At 59.2% G+C, this 13,678-nt stretch overlaps 1 protein-coding gene and 1 non-coding gene across 3 annotated transcripts in view; both read right to left on the reverse strand.

Moving 5' to 3' along the window:
• Positions 1-3,423: 3,423 nt before the first annotated feature.
• Positions 3,424-13,678, reverse strand: part of AP1B1 (adaptor related protein complex 1 subunit beta 1) — a 48,311-nt gene continuing 38,056 nt past the window's right edge. Inside the window, exons 15-22 of one of the 2 annotated variants that reach the window (XM_055549636.1) lie at positions 13,231-13,251; positions 12,632-12,775; positions 8,788-8,933; positions 6,869-6,998; positions 6,506-6,590; positions 5,907-5,993; positions 5,656-5,810; positions 3,424-4,445 (exon numbers count right to left, since the gene is read on the reverse strand). In XM_055549636.1, the coding sequence (XP_055405611.1) occupies positions 4,371-4,445; positions 5,656-5,810; positions 5,907-5,993; positions 6,506-6,590; positions 6,869-6,998; positions 8,788-8,933; positions 12,632-12,775; positions 13,231-13,251 (843 nt within the window). In that variant the 3' untranslated portion in view covers positions 3,424-4,370. The remainder of the gene's footprint in view (positions 4,446-5,655; positions 5,811-5,906; positions 5,994-6,505; positions 6,591-6,868; positions 6,999-8,787; positions 8,934-12,631; positions 12,776-13,230; positions 13,252-13,678) is intronic. The other variant, XM_055549637.1, reaches the window with a different exon arrangement.
• On the reverse strand, positions 8,295-8,391 carry LOC129630445 (small nucleolar RNA SNORD125). The gene has a single exon (XR_008703711.1). It is a non-coding gene; the product is annotated as a small nucleolar RNA SNORD125 (small nucleolar RNA).

Raw genomic sequence — 13,678 nt, forward strand, 5'->3', positions numbered from 1 at the left:
AGAACATTTAAATGAAGAAAACTTAAAATGTTACAGAGACATAAAAGAAAGTATGAACAAATGGAAAGGCATCTACTCCTACATTTGGATATAAAGATTAATATTACTGACATCATTATAAAGATGTCAGTTCTCCATAAGTTGGAGAAGGCAGTGGCACCCCACTCCAGTGCTCTTGCTTGGAAAATCCCATGGATGGAGGAGCCTGGTGGGCTGCAGTCCATGGGGTCGCTAGGAGTCGGACACGACTGAGCGACTTCACTTTCACTTTTCACTTTCAAGCATTGGAGAAGGAAATGGCAACCCACTGCAGTATTCTTGCCTGGAGAATCCCAGGGACAGGGGAACCTGTTGGGCTGCCGTCTATGGGGTCACACAGAGTCGGACACGACTGAAGCGACTTAGCAGCAGCAGTAGCAGCTCCATAAGTTAATATAAACATTTGATATGATCCAAATAATACATCATTAAAAAAAGATTCGTTCTAAAGATCAAATGGGCCCCAAAGGGTGAATAAGAGGGTGCTATAAATTATAAAAATATAAAGGAACAATATGTTTTTAAAAAATACAATGGCAAGAGTTCCTTGGTGGCCAAGTGGTTAGGATTCTGGGCTTTCATTGCCATGACCTGGGTTCAATCCCTGGTCAGGGAAGATCCCGCAAGCCATACAGTATGGCCCAAAAAACCCCAAAACAAACACAGACACCCACAATGGCCAACATATACACAAATTCTCTGGTACAGAACAGGGCCCAGAAAAGCACTCATATACATGTGGAAATTTAGTGTATGACAGAAATGACATTTCAGATCTGTGTGGAAAAGACAAATTATTCAGGAAATGGTGTGGAAAAAACTAGGTAACCATCTGGGAAAAGAGAAAGTTGGATCCCTACCTCATTCCTCACATAAAGCCCAGAAGGAACAGGCTCAGAATGCAAAAACTAAGACGAGACAGGGACCGGGAAGAAAGACGCAAGGAGGATGACGCCCCCAACGCAATTCCAGCATGGAGAAGTCAAGACAGCAGCAAAACCAGAAACAGGACGGGGAGGAATAATGGCAGACTAGGAAGAAAAGCACCAATAACCGGATCAAAAAAGGGCAAAAAAATAGCAAACAGCTCATAGAAAAGGACATACAAAGGCTCAAAAACACAGGAATGGAGGCCTGTTTAAAAGACAGTGAGACGCCATTCCTCACCCGACAGCTGAACACACTGCAGGGCGCCACGCGCGTGAGGGTGCGGGGGACGGGCGGCTCCTTCGTGGTTGGTGGGGGTGTGAACTAGAGAGCTTTTAGCAACAGCTAACAAAATGATGAACACACCTACCTTCAACCCAGCAATTTCTGTCTGAGGAATTTACCGACATGAAAGTGAATGTTCTTTGCAGTTATCACTTGCGCTAACACCACCAAAGACACAACTCAGATGACTTCACAGCAAGGACTGGTTCATCACGGCGCCGCCGTTCAATGCAAAACCACACAGCTGCTATAAAAAGGCACAAGGCTGCTCTCTACAATGGAACTAATAATGGAGAAGTCTGCAAGATACGAGTATGGTGCAGGTCATATTATATGTCACTGAGTCTCTCTGGAGGGTAACACTAGTCCTCTCAGGGAGGGGTATGAGGAGGAGGACTATATCTGATATATATACTGTATCACTTGTATCTGCCTTTTGGATTTTGAACCATGTGAATACATTACCTTTTCAAAACTAGAACTAAAATTTAAGATGTGAAATGTTTATACCCTCTGGTCCAGCCATTCTGGGGCTGGATCCAACAGCTGCACTTGGGTCTAGGGGCAAGGATGCCTGTAGAAGATATTCACTGCACCTTTGCTTGGATGCGCAGAAGATGGAAACAGCCAGAGAACAGCCCCTCTGCACAAGGAATTCCAAGGTGGCTGTGTTTGTACTGATAGGTAAATAGAGCCAAGTGCTGGTAGCGTCCAGGGTGTGGGGCTATTTACTTAGTCAGTACCTCCCAGGATTTGCTTTATAAAGGCACAGAATCATTCCTGGAAGACCAAAATGTAGCAATGAACTTTGCCTCTAGGGAGGAAAATAAGAACAGAGGAAGTATGGAAGGGAGAACTTCATCCTCTGTGTGACTGAACTTACCTTGGTCCAGAATCACTCTCTATGAAACAAAACACTTGTGAAGATTAAAAAAAAAAAAAAGTACAATGAGGTCACGTTGCAGGCCCGCGCAGGGTGTGGGGCACTCAGAGAACCCCTCAGTCCCCGGGGTGCTTGCTAGACCCTCCTGAATAACTGGTTGCTGTGTTGAATTCCCCAGCTGGTCACAAAGGCTCAGCGCCCTGGAGAGTCTTCTGCGAGATGCCACACTGCCCCCTCCCTCAGCCCCTAGGAACATCAAGACCTGAGAATACAGAGGCCTGAGCACATGCAGACCAGGGGTGCATGTGAGGGGTGTCACCGGGGTGAGGGAGGGACAGGGAAGTGGGAGGGGGGCCGAGATCACGCTGAGTTTCCTCCCATAACCGCCTGAGGCCCGAGCACACGAGCCTCAGGTGTCCGATGAGGGTCCACGGGCCTCTGTCTGGCCAGGCCGGCCAGAAGGTCTCAGCAGCATTTCCCCTCACCTCGGGCTGGGTCCTGGGCCTCATCTTCGCCCGCCCCAGGGACAGCGGTGTGCTCCCAAGCCTGGTGGGAGCTGGGCCTCAGCAGGTCCGGGATGGTGGGTGACAGGGCAGGCCGGGGTGCGTCCATGGCCACAGTTGTGGGTGCCTTCTGAGCTGGGGACTTTTGGGTAGGGTGAGAACTGGGGTTGTCCAGTCAAGGGTCTTGGCTGGTTCTTGACTCTGGGGTCCCTGGGCATGGTGGTGACACCCTAGGGGTCAGAGGTGGGGCAGTGGAGGGCCAGGCACCCCTGCTGATGCCCCGGCAGCTGGGACAGCAGTGTGTCTGGTGCGGGCAGGGAGTGGCTGGAGCAGGAAGCTGCTGAGGGCCGAAGGCCCAGCAGCCACACGGCACTGAGAACCCATTGGGAGCTCTGCCCATGGAATCCTACCCCGGGTCCCCCCCAACACCCTCGGTAACCAGGCCACTGCCAGCATGAGGGACATGAGGGGTATCCCTGGTGGTGGCTGGGGCAGCCGCTGCAGCCAGCCTGGACAGGCCTGGTGCTGGGCCTTCCTGCCAACCCTGGGAGCCAAGGAAAACCAGAATGGACTCAGCCCTTGATCATCTAAAGGCATGACGGTGTGGGCTGGGGTGGAGCTGGGGTCAAGGGTGGCAGAGGTGCTGGGAGACCAGCAGGCAGTGTCCAAGGACAGGAGAGGGACAGGGAAAGGTGCTGTCCACAGGGCCTGGCGGGGGCTGACAGCTTGAGCCCTGGACCCTGCCCAGAGCAGCCTCGGGACCTCAAACACTGGCCGGGGACACGCTTGATATCATCATTTTTATTCACTTTCTGTTTCTGAAAATAAGAGTAAACATACAATATATAATTTCTATTTATATATACTAGGCATCCTTACTGCAGGGCTCAAGAAAACCAACCTTGACCACTTGGAGGCAGTTTTTAATTCTGACACTTGGTGGAGGGGAAAGAAGTGTCCATGATTGCCAAAAGCAGAATCTTTCTTTATTATTAAACAGCAGTAACAGGAAAACCTAATGCTCCGTGAGACACAACTGACCCTGGGAGGCCAGGAGGGGGCCCCTAAGAACCCAGGAGAGGAAGCACCCCGCTTGCCCAGGCACCCCACCCCTCAGCCCCATTCACTCCAGAAGCCCCGGGCACACCAGGAATGTATCACAGGCAGTGACTGTCCTCGCGGGCAGGGGGGCGGGATGCACATCTGCCAGGGGTCTGCCGGGGGCCAGAGCCATGAAGGGCTCGGGAGCTTCTGCCTGGTCTTCCCTGAGCGGCTCAGCGCCTGGGGGGCCGGGCAGGCCTTGGGAGCCCCGGCCCTGACAGAGCAGCTCTCCTGGCACCCAGGGGACTCTCCACGCACACCAGGATGCCTTCCAGGGCCTGTCCCAGGAGGGGGCAGTTGGCAGGGCCTCGCCACCAGCGGAGGGAGACAAGGCAGAGGGATCTCGGGCTGGGAGCCTGAGGAGGCACTGCGGGCTCGCCCTCAGGTCAGGAAGAGCCGGAGAGGAGCCCTCGTCGCCCTGTGCAGCTCCTGCTGCCACTCTGGCTCCTCTGGTGCCCTCCTCACCTGACCCCAAACGTCAGCACGATGGAAATAGGAGAGTCCTGGGCACAGGAGCACCCCGAGGCCCTGAGCGGGCCCTGCAGTCAGGCCTGAGAAGCCGGGGGGTGCCAGGAGCCTCGCTGGCACCTCGCAGGGGGCTCCGAGGAAGCTGGGGTGGGTGCTGGACAGCCTCAGTTCTTCAGGATGGTCTCATAAGCCTGGTACACGTGCTGGGACACCTCCGGAGCTCGGCACTTCAGGGACAGCTGTAGGGGGACAAGGGTGGGAGGCAGGGACCCCTTATTCCTGGGGCTCCTCTCCAGGCCGGGGAGGGGAGCAGATGGCAGAGGGTGGGGTGCACGTGGGGCCCTGCGGGGAGGCAGCAGCGGCTGGAGCAGCTGTGCGGTGCCGCCGAGGGGGCGGCCCTGCAGCCAGCCAGGCGGGGACCAAACAGACTGCAGCCCACAGACCTGCTGTCCCGGCCCCCGCAGCCGCTGCAGCGTGAGTCAGAGCCCGAGGTGGCCAGCCCATCCGTGGAGGGTGGGGGTCCCTGAGGACATTTGGGGGCCAGGAGGGAGGCTGTGGGGGCGCTGGGGGGGTGGGGGGATCTTTCTGGTTTCCTGCACAGGAAGCGGTTGTGTCAGATCTGGCTCGGCTCTAACCGCGAGGAGGGCTGGCAAGCCCAGTAGCAGAGACAGGCTCGCCGCCCCTCCTGCCAAGGCTGTTGCTCTGACGGGCCCCGGTCTCCTCTGAGGGCTCTGCGCAAACGGCCTGTGGGGAGTGTGCGCCAGGCTGGAGAGCGCAGGGCATGGCAGCGGGGTGGTCTGTCCCCCGGCCTGCAGCCTGCATGCATCTGCCCGGCTTTGGGGAGCAGGGGGGGCGAGGCCAGGCCAGGAGGTGGGGTGTGCCAGGAGTGCCTGAGAGGATGGGGGAAGAGGAAGAGAAAAGCAGTCCGCTAACCTCCAGGTCCTGCACCACCGGCACCGGCAGGGAAGGTGGACATGCAGCGACCGGACACAGGGAGACGGAAATTACCACCACCAGCCGCGGCGCCCACGCCACTGGGGGGCCGGGGAGCAACGTCGGGGGGTCATGCCTGCCCGCTCGGGTGAGGGGAGAAGCCAAGCCTGGGCTCTCAGGGGCCGCGGCAGCGGCGCAGCCTCGTCCTTTCTCGGGGAGTGGGGAGCCCAGGGGCCAGGGCTCCCTGAGCCCAGGGGAGCTCCTTCCCAGTACCAGGTGGGCCTCACAGGGCCCGATTCTAGTCCACTTCACTGTTCAGAGACCGGATTCGGTGCCTTATCTGAGACACTTGATGGGACTGAGCTGAAGCTTTCTAAGGTCAGAATCCTGGTGCTTCTTCACACCAGGGTGGATGCCCCAGCCCACCCCACCCCATCAGGGCCGACCCCAGCCCGGGCAGGCATGCGGGCAGGAAGGCAGAGGCCCCGGGGCTTTAGGTGGGAGCAGGCGCCTCACCGTGAAGCTGGGGTTGCCTGGCTGGATGCGCAGCTCGGCCAGCACCCAGATGCCGTTGGTCAGCTTGAGAGACTGGTAGAGCATGTCCTGGCCCTCCACGTTCCTCCTGGCCACAGTGAAGATGTTGCTGCTCTGCAGCCGGCTGCTCACAGCCTCTGGGGGTCACAAGGTCAGAGATGGGGGGTCTGGCGCTCAGGGCTGGGGTCAGGGCATAGGGCAGCATGGACAGGCACAGGGCTCGGGAGCCCTACCCGCGTTGAGGGGGCAGTCTCTGATCTGGAACTGGGCCTCGTTCTCATTGGGAATGTCCTTCCACGTGGCCAGGAACATCTGCCGGTCTGCAGGGAAACAGGTGGGACCCTGCTCAGCACCCTCATCGGGAAGCGGGGCGGTTAGGCCCTGCACCCAAGACCAGGGTGGCTCCGTCATAGCCCCTCCTGCTTCCCTCGGCAAACTCTGAGCTAGTGTTCTGCGGGGTCCCTCCCTGCTCCTGCCCACGTCCAGCCTCCGGCCCTGGCACCAAGCAGCCCGTTCATTGGTCCCAGTGATGTCATGGGCTCCTGTGGTGACGGCTGAAGGGGGCCTAAGCCCTCTGGGCACGGGACGCACCTTCCCGAAGGTTCTCGCTGGGGCCCAGGGGTGGGCATCAGGTGTGACGCGTGGCCTAGGGCCCCTGCCTCAGGGGGCCCGGGGATGACTGTCTAGAGGCTGCAGGTCAGGCTGAGAACAGAGCTGGCCAGGCAAGACCCTCGGGAAGGTGTGACCCTCCCTCCAGCTCTGCAGGGGAGCCAGTGACTCATGGACTCCATCCATCCGTTCTAGGGACCCCAGGGGTGCCCTCAGGACTCACCCATCTTCCCGTCCTCCACAAAGAGGATGTGGAGCGGGTACAAGGTGCTGAAGTAGAAGACGTCTATGTTGTTCTTTACGGCCACCTGGGAACAAGAGAGGCCCCAGGTCGTCCCCTATGCCTGATGCCCACTGAGGCCCCAGGAAGCCTCTGCTCCCGTGAGCGCAGCTGAGCAGGTTCCCCAGGAGCCATGTCCATCCCCTAACCGGCCCCCGGCCTTCCCATCCCCACCCGTCTGTGCCCAAGAACAAGACTCCACAGACACAGCACTGTGACAGAGCCAGCCAGGCCCCAAGGGCTTCCCTGGTCCTCCCCGGGGCATGTGGGCAAGGACCAGGGTGCCTGGTCCTCCCTGGGACGCACCTGCAGGCTGTTCAGCGGCTCTGTCTTCATGACCGAGCCCGCCGTGCTGAGAGGCAGGGAGATCTCCACGGTCTGGGTGGGGCTGAGCGGCGCGTGGACCTGGAGTGGGGCGGCGGGGGCCAGGCCAAAGCTGGGGAGAGAGAAGCCCCCGTGGGGATGGTGGGGAGCAGGCGCTGACACAGGGCAGGTGGGCTCCTGGGGTCCCGGGGCCAGGCAGCAGCTGGGGAGAAGGCTCTCCAGCGAGCCAGCCTCACCCCAGGCCAGACCCAGGCCGGAGGGACAAGCTCCTGACCCCACTCCCAGGCTTGAATGGCCCCGCAGACAGAAGAGAACCTGGGCTAGCCAAAACCCATCTCTGCTCCCCCTTCTCCTCTGGGTGAGGGACCAGGCAGGCCCAGGTCGGTGCGTCCTGCCCCACCCTCCATGAGCCCCATGTCATACCAGGGGCCTAAAAGCTGCTTCTAACCTGAAAACTGACTGCTCACGTCTCAGTAACCAACCCCAACCTCCCAGGAGGGGCGCGACCATCCCAGGGGAGACACTGGGTTTACTGTCTGGGCCAGAACTGGCTGGATCACACGACGGCCACAGAGCTTCAGGAAAGCCCTGCCTCTTGGTAAAGTGGCATGTGGGCAAATCAGAGGGCACCAAGAACGTGAGAGATGCCCGGCCACTGGAAGGTAAGTCACCACGGTACCGACTGGGACCATGGACTGAGCACTCCCTGTGCCCAGGCGGGGCACCTGAAGTCCTGTCCTTGTAAACACAGCGACAGGTACACAACCTCCTGTCTTCCAGAACACAGAGACTCAGGGAGGGGCGTGCCCAGACCTGGGTGAGCGGCGCTGCTGAGACCCAGAGCCTGAGCTGCCTGACCTCAGCCTGTGCTCTGCCCACTGTGGTCTCAGACCCACCCGGGACGCAGCAGGGGATACCGTGGGGACGCGAATGCCATCACAGTGCCTCAGCACTCCTGGCTCTCCTGGGAGCCCGACCTCTGTCAACTGTGACCGTGGGTGAGGCATTCACCCTCTCTGAGCTCAGGTATCATTACCTACTTTGGTGGTTCAGTCACTAAGTCCTGTCTGACTCTTGCGACCTCATAGACTATAGCCTGCTAGGCTCCTCTGTCCATGGGATTCTCTAGGCAAGAATACTGGAGTGGGTTACCATTTCCTTTTCTACCAAACGGGGCTTAATGGCATCAACCTCACTGGGCTGTGAAGGGGCTCAAGAGAGACAAACTCCTAAAGTTCTCGACACAAGGCCTGGTACCCAGGGAGCTGGCCACACACCGTAAGTTCACTGTGAGTGATGATTAGGAGCACTCCTGGGGGCCTGCAGGGCTCCCTGAGGGAAAGGAGCAGAGTGCCCACTTCCCCAGTCTGACAGATGGCCGGGAAAAACTGGCGCACAGGCTCTCCTTGAGGAAGCAGCCCCTTCAGTCAACTTCTTAGAGGCTCAGTTTGCTCATCACCAGAGCCACTCAGGAAGAAGGGTCATCAGCAGAGGCTGCCTGTGTTCCCCAGAGAGCCCTGGCCTAGCTGGCTGGGTCCAAGGAGGCCTTCCCCACTGACCCCCAGTGCAGGGGACCCTGAGGGCAAGGCGCTGGGAGCGGACATCACTCCCAGAGGCGCTACCCACTCCCTGTCCGCCTTCTTTGAGACGCCCTGAGGGGGAGCCACTGAGGTCTGGCGATTTTGTCAGGGAAACACCCCCCTGGGTGCTGGGAAAAGGTAACACTAAAGGGAGGTGCCTTGACTTTGGTGCCCACAAAGAGAGGTCACGGTGAGGAAAATTACTGCCTCAGAGAGAGCTGGCCGGAGCTGCAGTTGTGAGGAAGACCTCCTCCAGCAGAAAGCGGGGCCGGCCCACAGGCCCCAGCGCGGGCCCTCGGCAGGCAGGCCTCGGGGGCTCACCTGTTGCGGTTGAACTGGATTGCGAAGTCAGTCATGACCTGCAGGGCCTTGTTGGTCAGCTGCAGGTCCATGGAGATGGAGCCCGCCTGGCGGGCGAAGGTGCCAGAGATCTCCAGCCCTTTGGCCTTCATGGCTGGCAGCCAGACCTGAAGGGAAAACAATGGGGAGGGGGCTGCCACAGCCCCCACGCCACAGCCACCCTGAGGGTCCTTCCCCTGCTCCCTTCTGTCACACCTGAAGGGCCCTCTCAGATGGACCACACCTGCCTGGACTGCCAGGGGATGACCATGTGAGCCTCAGGATGAGAGGAAGGACCCTGCCCTGCCTGCCCAGGGTCCCCGCCTCGGGGTGGCCGCCTGCTGGAGCAGCATGGGACAGGGAGGCCTCGGTGTGCCCAAAACCTGACCTGAGTCTCCAGAGGTCAAACCAAGAATACTCAGAGGAGGGCTGAGGAAGGTGGAGAGACAAGCAGGCCCCACCAGCCTCCAGATGAGCCCAGGAGACTGAGAGACCACAGGTGCCCGGGGCCTGGCCAGAGCCAGAGGACCCCGGGCGGTCACGGCCTGTCCTCCTCGCAAGCGGCAGGGCTGGCCTTTAACTGCACCAACAGGCCTGAGCAGCGACAGGACCCGGGAGGACCTCTCGCCTGGCAGGCCTTCCCTGCCTGCTTGGCTGCCCTTGTCCTCGGACGCTCAGCTCCAGAGCCACCTCCTCCGGGAAACCCTTCCCCAGTGTCCTCGTCCGGGCTCTGCAGCAATGACGGTCTTGCAGATAAACCATCTCCTCTGTGCTCGGACAGCGCTTCGAGGGGGAGGGCTCTGCTTTTCTGTCTTGCATCCTTGGCTCGGAGCTTGGTGTGAGACTTGTATTTGGGGAACATTTGCTGAGTGAATGGCATGGATCAAAGCCCTGCCCAGGAGGGACACCCACGGATGCTATCCTGTGGATGTGCAGACGCCTCTCTGGCTGCCATTCTTACCAGGACGGCTCAGCCCCCCTGAGGCCAGCCTCCCCAGGGGCCCTGTCAATGAACATGGCTATGGTCACCCAGCCCAGGTCCCGTCAAGGTCACCTCCTCCCCCGACACCACGTCCTCCACTCTCCCCTATCCACAGGCACCACCCAGGGGTAAGTCACCATCAGAGCCCCCAGGTAAGATGGCAGCCACCCGGGTAGCTGCCCAAGTCTTTTTTCTTTTTTTAATTAATTTATTTTTTAAATTGAAGAATTAACTACTTTACAGAATTTTGTTTTCTGTCAAACATCAACATGAATCAGCCATAGGTGTACACGTTTGCCCAAGTCTTCTATTCGCAGTTTCCAGAGCAGCCAGAGCCATCTTTAGGAAGGCAGATCTCGTCATGGCAGCCCGGGACCCTCAGTGGTGCGATGCCTCCACTGCCCACGGCCTCCCCATCGGGGTACCCTCCCTGGGTCAGTGCGCATGGCTCCTCGGGCCTCACACACACACACAGAGTCTCCTCTGCTTGGACAGCACTCCCCACCCCCATCCCATCCTACTTGCTAACCTGCTCATCCTTTGCTCCACCAGACAAATCTGTGGACAGAATCTCGGGGATTTAGTCGTGAGCTGTGACTGGGAGCACAGAGAGCACTCAGGGCCCCAGGGTGACTGCCCTGCCCCACCCCTCCACCCCCAGGCTTCCTTCCCAGGTTCTTCAGGGCTGGCACTATCACCGTCCTGACTGTTAGGGGTGGGATATCGTGTCTCCTGGTCACTGTAGGCTCATGGAGTCCAGAACTGTCAGCCCCTGCTGGCTACAATATTTGAGGAACTTCAAGTTCTTGTACATATGACAGCCTCACCCTCCTTGACCAGGAAGGGCTGGGACTGCAGGCAGGACAAACGATTTGAGGTGGTCACAGTGCTGTGAGAAAAAGGCAGGCTACATAGTCACTACTTCTGGACGGAGAGCACACCCACATCCCTGTGACTCAGGTGGCAGGGGAAAGTCCTGCCCGTGTGGAAAAGGACTCCTCCTGCAGGCAGCCTGCCCTGATTACTCCTATCCGGTGATCCCTTCGCCTCTCCTTCCAGCTGATACAGTCACCAGGTCCTCCACTAAGACAAAGCAGCGCTAATACATGTTAAAACGGATACACATGCAGAAAGCAAGCTGATTCTGACAACCATGGCACCGAAGTAGGTACACGGAGGTTCTCAAACACTTTAGGATCACCTAAGGGTCGTGGGCGGGGGCTTTGGTGCCACAGCCCCATATTCACCTCCAGACTCTTGTCACTCATCAGCTATAGGACCTTAAAGCACTCAGATTCCTCAGCCAGAAAACGGGAGCGCCAGTGCCGTGCAGCTGCTGGGAGGGCTCTGGGCTGGGGCTGTGCCACGTTCGCGCAGCCCTCCATGGCAGTGGGAGGCCGCTGGCGCTAGACTTGGTGCCTCCTGGGGGCCCCTCAGGCCCAGATCCTGCAAAAAGGCGTGGCTGGGGGCTCTGGCCACTGCAGTTTGGCAGGCATAGACAGGGAGGCTGGGGCAGGGCAGGTGCTGGCTGGCAGCTCCCCTCATCATAAGGGACATGTCCCTGGGCCCCTGAAGCTCTGCTGGGTCCTGGTTTGGGGAGGGCACCTTGGAAGAGAGAGGGGCGCTGGCTGATAGTTGTGAGGCTCAGGCCACATCCGTCCCCTCTGGCAGTTTCCTTGAGGCCAAGGGCCCAGCCCACACCACGCTGTCCTCAGCTCTCCTTCCCTTGCCTGCCCTCGCCACTGCCAGCCGGAACCCTTCTCCCCACCGCCCCCACGTCCTGCCAGGCCTCCTTCCGGCCCAGCTCATCTCCACTCCTGCAAAGCCCTCCTGTCCAGCCGCCATCAGTCGACAGCTCCTCATGGGCTCCTGGCTTCTGCTCTAGCCCTTAAGTTTGGCCTCCACACAGTGGCCACAGCGATGGCTCTTTAAGCTTCGTTTCTGCTTAAAAACCACTGTGCCAGGATGGAGAGCAAAGCCTCAGAGCCAGGGCCATGACCTCGCCAGCTCCCTGCCTCCTCAGCGTGAGTCCAGCCAGGAGTATAGAGTGGGGTGGGACGACCTGGGTGGCACAGGGGGCGTCTGGGGTGCCTCCAGGCTGATTGGGGTCAGGGAGGTAGCCGTGGGGGTGGCAGGCTTCACCAGGAGCCACTGTCCTGCAGACCTTGAATATTTTCTGCAGGATTTCAGTGCGCCTTGAAATTCCCAAGAACTTAATGATGGTGAAATCAACGGAAGCCTGTTCTTTGTTTCGTCTGAAACTTTACTGGGAGTCAGTCGCTGTATCAGAAACGAAAGGTGCCTCCGGCCCATCACTCATGGCACCCGCACTGTGGTGCCACAGTGACTCTGCTGCCAACCCCTGGCAACGCCATGAGATCTGCCGGGGCGGGCGTGCCCAAGCCTTTACCACACTAAAATGAAGCGTTCTGTTCTCCTCCTTTTAAGTCTCCTTATGTGATGACAGCATCTTACCGTTTCAGAAATTTTATGAGTAGGTAGATCTCATTCATTAGAAAAGGAGGGGGCCGTATGAAGCGCCTGTCATCAATCTGGGGCACTGGGTTGAGCGGCACTGAGAACCACTGACCAGTCACTAGACGGGGCTTCTGCCATTCTCTGGAAGGTGAGCACGCCCCCTCGGCTCCCCATTTTCACCTTGCTGATTCTGACTTGATCTGGAGGACTGAGCTCCAGCGACACCCGCTCTGGGAAGCCTTCCCCAGGCCTCCACACCAGACCCAGCGCCCCTTCCCTGTGCTCCCGCTGCTCCGGGCAACCCAGCTGGCCACTGAAGGAGCCCACATGTCTGCCTCCCGCCTCCCATGGGGCCACGGCACTTACTGCTTTGGGAGCCACATAGGATCCCGACAAGGTGCCCACGCCAGTGGTCAGGTCAAAGAGGTCACTCAGGCCACTGCCCATGGGCGCTCCTAGGTTGGCTGGTACTGCTGCTGCTGGGGGTGCCACGAAGCTGGGGGCCCCGATCTAGAGGAAGGGGAAAGGGGTCAGAGGCAGGCACGCCAGGGGAAGTATGGCCGCCTGGCCCTTTAGAAGATGGGGATCGGGCAAGAGGGCATCCTGCAGGGCTGCCTTCAGGTCAACTCTAAGTTGCAGAAACAAGACAGAGGCGGGTGGAGAGGAGAGGCCGAGCCCTCCCGTGCCCTACAAGCCCCGAGGAGAAGAGCTGGGCACGCTCACAAACCGACAGCCCACGGAGAAAAGGGGTACTCAACACAGTGCTATGAGGGGGCCGTGCTCAGAGACCGGAGCACACCCCGGGGTGTCAGGGAGGGCTTGTGGGGGCCTCCGGATGACAAGGTAACTTCATCGGAGGGCGGTGAGGGTGGGCCAACGGCCCTGACACCCCCCGCCCCGGGACGCTGGGCGGGTGATCAAGGAGCAGCAGGACGAAGGCTTGGTGGCACAGGGTTGAACCGTACCCCTTCAGGCTCATCCCCCATCTCCCAGCAGAAGCAGGCAGGGTGAAGAGAACAGGCAGCCACATGCAGAGGGAAAGCCAGGAAGAAGACACAGAGAGACAAGACAGGGAGGAAAGAGGCAGAAGGTTAGTCACGGCTGTTCCACCCGACCCTATGGGGCCTGTGCGAGGCTGCAGCGGCCTAGGAGTGCCCCAGGTCTCTATGATGGGCAGCACCCCCACACCCCCAGCCCCACTCGACCACCCTCGTCCTTCTGACCCTTCCCTGTGCTGTGGCCTTGGGGACCTGAGCCGGGCATGGCCAAGTGACAAGGGCCCAGGTGCCACCTCCACCTGGCTCTCCGGCTGCCTGAAGAATCCCAAGGAAACAGCAGGCCTTCTTACCACCGCCTTCACAAGGGAGGGGCTGTCCCACCCTCTCGTGGGCCTCTCTCAGGCCTGCTGGGCGG

This window comes from Bubalus kerabau, chromosome 16 (assembly GCF_029407905.1).
Source record: "Bubalus kerabau isolate K-KA32 ecotype Philippines breed swamp buffalo chromosome 16, PCC_UOA_SB_1v2, whole genome shotgun sequence".
NCBI classification, from domain to species: domain Eukaryota; kingdom Metazoa; phylum Chordata; class Mammalia; order Artiodactyla; family Bovidae; genus Bubalus; species Bubalus kerabau.